General features: G+C 33.3%; 1 protein-coding gene across 3 annotated transcripts; it reads right to left on the bottom strand.

The window, feature by feature from the left end:
* Nucleotides 1-851: 851 nt before the first annotated feature.
* On the bottom strand, nucleotides 852-4,049 carry LOC140963601 (actin-97-like). 3 transcript variants are annotated; one of them, XR_012172713.1, is made up of 6 exons: nucleotides 3,839-4,049; nucleotides 2,878-2,941; nucleotides 2,374-2,767; nucleotides 1,435-2,048; nucleotides 1,172-1,297; nucleotides 852-1,093 (listed from the first exon to the last, which is right to left on the bottom strand). XR_012172713.1 is itself a non-coding variant. In XM_073422990.1 (6 exons), exons 2-5 carry the CDS (start codon nucleotides 2,935-2,937, stop codon nucleotides 1,232-1,234), a joined length of 1,134 nt encoding a protein of 377 aa, XP_073279091.1. In that variant the 5' UTR covers nucleotides 2,938-2,941; nucleotides 3,839-4,049; the 3' UTR covers nucleotides 852-1,093; nucleotides 1,186-1,231. The 3 variants fall into 3 exon arrangements, 2 of the variants coding, with proteins under 2 accessions (XP_073279091.1, XP_073279090.1); XM_073422990.1 differs by having other exon boundaries at nucleotides 1,186-1,297; XM_073422989.1 differs by having other exon boundaries at nucleotides 852-1,297.
* Nucleotides 4,050-7,763: the final 3,714 nt, after the last annotated feature.

Raw genomic sequence — 7,763 nt, 5'->3', positions numbered from 1 at the left:
TATTTTGCTAAATTGTCCTAATTATGTATATTATTTTTAAAAACTATTAATTTATGATATCAATGAGACCATAATTTTATACAAACGTCTTTTGAAAAATTAATCTTATTAATTTATCGAATTATTAATGACCCAAATTAGAACTTACATAAAATATTATCTTAGAGTTTTATTATTTTATAAAAGTTTTACTGTATATAGATAAATAGGGGCGTATTTTGTACATGTGACCAGAGCAGGATCGCTTTATTCTTTTTAGCTAAAAAGATTTTAAAAAATATATTTTTAATATTTTTGTCACCATAAAATAGTAATTAGATTTTATCTATGTAATTTTAAAATCCTGGTTGCGTTACTGCTCATAAAATATCCTGAATTTTTTTCTTTTAAATATGAATAATATTCTGACCAATTTTTTTCTTAAAAAAAACATATGAACAATTAAGGATGTCAATTCGGGTGGGTTGAGTGGATTGGGTTCGTGTTGATCGATACAACCCGAAAACAGTAAACCCGAACCCGAATCAACCCGATTTCGATTTTTTTAAAATGAAATTCAAAATATATATAATAATATTTTTTTAAAATATATCAAGAAATGAAATGATTGTGTTGGTTTTCTTTTTCAGGAAAAATAATTGATTGTAAGTTCGTAACCACTAATTGGTTTTTAATTTTAAATATGTGGGCAGGCACATATTAAAAAATTGTAAATCATATTGTGTTATATTATAACATAAAATAATATGGTTCTTTATTATTATTATTATTTTAACAAATAATGTGGTGCTTTTTTTGGGGGAGAGGAAAATTTGGCTCAGAAGTGATGATAATATTGAGAGATGCCAACATGAGTTTCAGCCTTTCAGGGGAAAAAATAACGATAATAACCGAAGATTGACATGTTTTCCGAATACAAATTTGATCTAAAGTATTATAATGCACAAAATTTATAATTATTAATCACATTGGAAAATATAAAGTCCCAAGTGTTATTTTACCAAATCAAAATATGAAATACAATTTCAACGTTCGACGCTCCTCCGGATTACAAAATAACAAAACACAACAGAGGCAAGGCAACATTATTATGCTGCAAAAGCATTCCAACACAAAATGAAATGAATATTAAAAACTAATAGGTAGAAACTGAGAAAAAGAAAAGCAATACCTTTATCTGCTTACCAAAATAAAGGACTTCAATAATCAGCAGACTGAGAATTGTTTCTGATCAGAAACATTTCCTGTGCACAATCGAAGGGCCGGATTCGTCGTACTCTGCCTTCGCTATCCACATCTGTAGACAATGAATCAAATATAAATCATGGATAAATAAAGCTTGTATAAAGTATATCTAACAATAGGCTAAATCATGCTATTGTGGCTCGTGTTGTTCTGCGTGTTCACTTGTGCTTGATGGGCACACGAGCTTACCTGCTGGAAAGTACTGAGGGATGCCAAGATGGACCCCCCGATCCAAACACTGTACTTCCTTTCGGGGGGAGCCACAACCTTAATCTTCATGCTACTAGGAGCAAGAGCAGTGATTTCTTTGCTCATTCTATCAGCAATACCGGGAAACATGGTAGACCCACCACTCAGCACAATGTTTCCGTACAGATCCTTTCTGATATCAACGTCACATTTCATAATAGAATTGTATGTTGTCTCGTGGATACCAGCAGCTTCCATTCCAATCATAGAAGGTTGGAAAAGGACCTCAGGGCATCTGAAACGCTCGTTGCCAATAGTGATAACTTGCCCATCGGGTAACTCAAAGTTCTTCTCAATGCTGGTGCTTGTTTTTGCTAATTCCATTTCCTGCTCAAAATCAAGAGCAATGTACGCCAGCTTCTCTTTCATGTCCCTCACAATTTCCTTCTCGGCTGATGTGGAGAATGTGTACCCACGCTCTGTGAGGATTTTCGCAAACTGCTCAGTGAGGTCTCGGCCAGCAAGATCAAGTCGAAGAATAGCATGTGGAAGAGCATATCCTTCATAAATGGGGACTGTATGACTGACACCATCACCAGAGTCCATGACAATGCCTGCACGAAAGAAAGTGATTATAAACAAGAAACAGGGAAATATGAAGTAACTAGACATATATCCCCGCTGATACCACACAGGAAAAAGGGTGCTGATCAAATATATAACGAGATACGTAGAAGATAATGGATGGTTGGAGCCGAACTTGAAATGGTATCCATCTAAGAATTGCAATACCATATTCAGCATGTACTCGATTTACAGAATTGATATTCAATATCGACTAACCAGTGGTACAACCACTAGAACGATGTTCATCTCAGAACTGCAATACTTATTCAGCTTGTACTCAATCTGAGAAAATGAAATTGGGAATCGACTGACCTGTGGTACGACCACTAGCATACAGAGACAGGACAGCCTGTATGGCGACATACATGGCAGGGGAGTTGAAGGTTTCAAACATAATCTGGGTCATCTTCTCCCTATTGGCCTTTGGATTGAGAGGTGCCTCAGTGAGGAGAATTGGGTGCTCTTCAGGGGCAACACGCAGTTCATTGTAGAACGTATGATGCCAGATCTTCTCCATGTCATCCCAGTTACTAACGATGCCATGCTCAATGGGGTACTTCAAAGTAAGAATACCACGCTTGGACTGGGCCTCATCCCCAACATATGCATCTTTCTGCCCCATTCCAACCATCACACCTGTGTGACGTGGGCGGCCTATAATGCTGGGAAACACAGCCCTTGGAGCATCATCTCCAGCAAACCCAGCCTAAAGTATCATTAAGTCAAGCCTCAAAATAAATATTCAATTCATATGAAACCAACCTCTGTAGACGGAGTATCTTATTCGATGTAAAGAGGATTTCTGTACAACAATACCTTGACCATTCCAGTTCCATTATCACAAACAAGTGGTTGAATGTCCTCTCCGTCTGCCATTTACCTGTACGCATCCAAAAAGTATAAAATTGCATAAGATTTTAAGGCTGATGTAAGATTTTTGTTGTCGTCAAAATTCTTTTCAGTGTGTAAGGCACAATAATTACTCGTACAAGATGATAGCATTTGCAGGACCAACAACCTCCCAGTTTCTCAGTACAAACAAATGTTATTTGATGCACAACCATCGAGTGCTAAATAAATTAAAATGCATACCGGTAAAATAATCGAGCCATTGCTTATCAATGAGAAACATGAGCTCAAAATTTGTACAAATGTCACGACTTATTAATAACATGAAACTTGGCAAGAGTCATTTCGTGATCAACATATACTGGGAATCGGAAAAATACCTTTTTCAGGGTACACCAAACACCCTCATTTAACACCCTCAATTAACAATAATTTTCAACCCACTACTCAAAGAAACTCTTAGACACGACGGTGTTTTTTTTAAATAAGATCAACATCTCACAAGAATTGACTACTCTTCAAGTCCATCCACATATCACCAGTCTCTAGTATAACAAAGCAAACACGCTACTAACATAGCCACAAAATTTCGTACACAAACAGCTCAATCCATCAAAATCTGTAAAATATTTTGTCCCAGAAAAGATCAACTCGGATCAAACAGATCACACACTTATACACACATATATAACCTCACGTCCAAATCCAGAAATGGGAAAATGCAAGCAAATAAATGAATGAATAATTGCACAAATAAAATTCAGATACGAGATAAAAAGATCAAAACTTTTATAAAAAAATAATGAACCTGGTAATCAGATATCTAATACATGCACAAACATATAATGCACTCACAAATCTATAACACATCAAGAAATGCAAATCAGAAGAGAAGAAATGCATGAGAAATCAAAGAGAATGCGATCACCTTGTTTGGGTGATTTCAGCAGAGCCCTAGAAACGGAGGAATAATATTAAAAATGATGGGGGAAGGAACTGGGATTGCTGGAGAATGTATTGTGGTGTTGTTTCCACAAATTAAGCGCCTAACGATTCAAAAATGGGAAATGAGTGAACGCAAATGAAATATAAATGCGAAGGAAATTAAAGTCACCTTTAAATGCACCTACACACTCGCTTTATCTCCGATTGACCCTCGTTTCTTCTGTTAAGCAGCATACACTCTTGATCAAACAAATTTTTTTTATTATAAAAATTCATTTATTTTTTTATTTTTCAAAATAACCTTCAAATAAATCAAGACAAAAACTTGTGTGAGACGGTCTCACAGGTCGTATTTGTGAGACGGATCTCTTATTTGGGTCATCCATGAAAAAGTATTACTTTTTATGCTAAGAGTATTACTTTTTATTGTGAATATCGGTAGGGTTGACACGTCTCACAGATAAAGATTCTTGAGACCGTCTTACAAAAGACATACTCATATAAAAATCATGGTAAAAAAAAAAAAAAGCAGTTTCACGCACGTTATGTCGTGAATATGGCCGTATTGAGTTTCGAGTATGGTTTGTTTAGTTTGTATAAGAAAATGTGACATGATCAAATGTTTACCATTAAAACAAAAACTATAGTGTCAATATTCTTATACATGTGACAGCGTGAAACTCATACTAAGCAGCGGGTGAAATGGCGGAGCGAATTTGTTTCTGCCTAGGCTTGAATTTTTTAACAAATCTTAAAATAAAACATAACAGTTAAAATCATAAGCCATATATTTGTTCGTCGTTGTCTCAAAATTTTCTTAACTAAAAAGATCTTCGATATTTTTTATTATGGAACTCTTATGATTCGAAAACTTTTGACAATGTAAATCCTTCAATATTGTTTCCCTTATTTCTTATTCAATTTGATATTAAAATAATCTAATACAAACAAACATATTAAATTAAAGTTAGAATCAAATTAAATATTAATTTTGGAGAAAAAAAATATCATTGACCGCATGGGATTATTAACTAATTAATTAATACAAACTAAAAATACAAATGAATAATTTATAGTTTTAAAAAATAAAACAAATTTTATGTCTATTTGAAAAACATTTGTATATCATAATCTATAAATTATTAATCTACAATTAATTTCAATTTACAAATGAGAATACCAATGAAACACAATTTTTTTTTTTTGAAGCAACAAAAACAGAAACAAAACAAAATGGGAAAAAAAAAAAAAAAAAAAACAAAAAAAAAAAAAAAAAAAAAAAACATAACTGCGTACGTTCATGATAAACCCATAACAATTTACATATTGAAATTTAGAAACATAGAGTGGAAATTTACAATTTGTGAAGCAATTAATATTAACATAAATATGAAATATTAAAGAAAAAGGGAAAAAAATCCATAATAGTTTACAACTAAGAGTAGGTCTGTTGTGAGACGGTCTCATGAATCTTTATCTGTGAGACGGGTCAATCCTACCGATATTCACAATAAAAAATAATACTCTTAGCATAAAAAGTAATATTTTTTCATGGATGACCCAAATAAGAGATACTCTTAGCATAAAAAGTAATATCTTTTATGCTAAGAGTATTACTTTTTATTGTGAATATCGGTGACCCAAATAAGAGATACTCTTAGCATAAAAAGTAATATTTTTTCATGGATGACCCAAATAAGATATCCGTCTCACAAAATACGACTTATGAGAGCGTCTCACACAAGTTTTTGTCTACAACTAAATTTTAGTAACAACAACATAAAATGAGAGTGAAAAAAAAAATATGTTGATCGAATTTTCAAATAAGAAAATGACATTCACTCTTATTGTATTCGAGTTATCCCTTTGCAATTTTCACTTAATTGTTTGCTTATTTTCTTTGAGCTTATTGTTGTGAAAAAGTAAAAATTTACGGTAAAAAGTAAAAATCTCAAACTCTCAAAATTATCACACTACACACTTTATAATATTTTTCTCTCAACTCAATTGTGATTTTCTTCACAAATGAGAGATCTATTTATAGAAAATTTTTACAAATAATCCAAAAATAAAATACATCATTACCTACATCATCACACACTAATTTTCAATATTCAACACCTAATTTTACCTAATTTTCAACATTCAAATATTCAACATTCAATATTCAAATACACTACATTTTTAAATAATTTTTCAACACTCCCCCTTGTGATGATGATCATAATGATTGTATACATTACGTGTTTTTATACTGCCTCGTTAAAAACCTTACTAGGAAAAACCCATTGGGATAAAAACCATAGTAAGGGAAAAAGAGTGCAGTCACGTAAACTCCCCCTCATGTTGACACGAACAATTCTTCACAAATTTCGTAGATTGCGCATCCCAATATTATATATGTGCTTTCTGAATATTGTCGTAGGAAGTGCCTTTGTGAAGAGATCTGATGAGTTTTCACTTGATTGAATGTGACGAACATCAATACATTTATTCTTCTCAAGCTCCTTGGTGAATGCGAAGAACTTAGGAGGAATATGTTTAGTTCTGTCGCTTTTTATGTATCCTTCTTTCATTTGAGCAACACATGCAGCATTATCTTCATATAGTATCACAGGCTTCTCGTCGAATGATAATCCGCATGAGATTTGGATATGTTGAGTCATTGATTTTAACCACACACATTCACGGCTTGCTTCATGTAGTGCAATAATCTCGGCATGATTTGATGAAGTTGTTACAAGTGTTTGTTTCTGTGAACGCCAAGAAATTGCAGTGCCTCCACGAGTAAATACATATCCAGTTTGAGAACGTGCTTTGTGTGGATCAGATAAGTATCCAGCATCGGCATAACCAATTATACTTGGATTAGCATCTTTTGAATACAAAAGTCCCAAGTCTGTCGTTCCTCGTAGATAACGGAATATATGTTTAATTCCGTTCCAATGTCTCTTTGTTGGATATGTGCTAAATCTTGCCAATAAATTTACGGCAAAAGATATATCAGGCCTTGTACAATTTGTAAGATACATAAGGGCACCGATAGCACTTAGATATGGTACTTCTGGACCAAGAATATCTTCATCATCTTCACATGGACGGAATGGATCCTTTTCTATGTTTAATGATCTAACAACCATTGGAGTACTTAAAGGATTTGATTTGTCCATATTAAAACGTTTAAGGATCTTTTCTGTATAATTTGTCTGGTGAACAAATATTCCACATTCTTTTTGTTCAATTTGTAAACCCAGACAATACTTGGTTTTTCCAAGATCCTTCATTTCAAATTCTTCTTTCAAGTATGACACAACTTCTTGAATTTCCTTATTTGTTCCAATGATGTTTAAATCATCAACATATACAGCAATAATTACGCATCCGGATGTTGTTTTCTTAATGAAAACACAAGGGCATATTGAATTATTTACATATCCCTTTTTCATCAAGTGATCACTTAGCCTATTATACCACATTCTGCCGGATTGCTTCAACCCATATAATGATCTTAGTAATTTCACAGAATAACATTCTCTGGGTTTTGAACTTTGTGCTTCAGGCATCTTAAATCCTTCAGGGATTTTCATATATATATTACTATCAAGTGATCCATATAAGTAGGCTGTAACAACATCCATAAGACGCATTTCTAAATTTTCAGATACTGCCAAGCTAATCAAATACCGAAACGTAATTGCATCCATCACAGGAGAATACGTTTCTTCATAATCAATTCCAGGCCTTTGAGAAAAACCTTGTGCAACAAGTCGAGCTTTATATCTTACTATTTCATTTTTCTCATTTCGCTTTCGAATAAAAACCCATTTGTATCCAACAGGTTTTACACCTTCAGGTGTAAGGACTATAGGTCCAAAAACATTACGTTTATTTAGCGAATCCAATTCAAC

Source organism: Primulina huaijiensis, chromosome 17, assembly GCF_012295235.1.
Source record: "Primulina huaijiensis isolate GDHJ02 chromosome 17, ASM1229523v2, whole genome shotgun sequence".
NCBI classification, from domain to species: domain Eukaryota; kingdom Viridiplantae; phylum Streptophyta; class Magnoliopsida; order Lamiales; family Gesneriaceae; genus Primulina; species Primulina huaijiensis.
The sequence above is the reverse complement of the archived record's forward strand: the minus strand, read 5'-3'. Positions and strand labels throughout refer to the sequence as shown.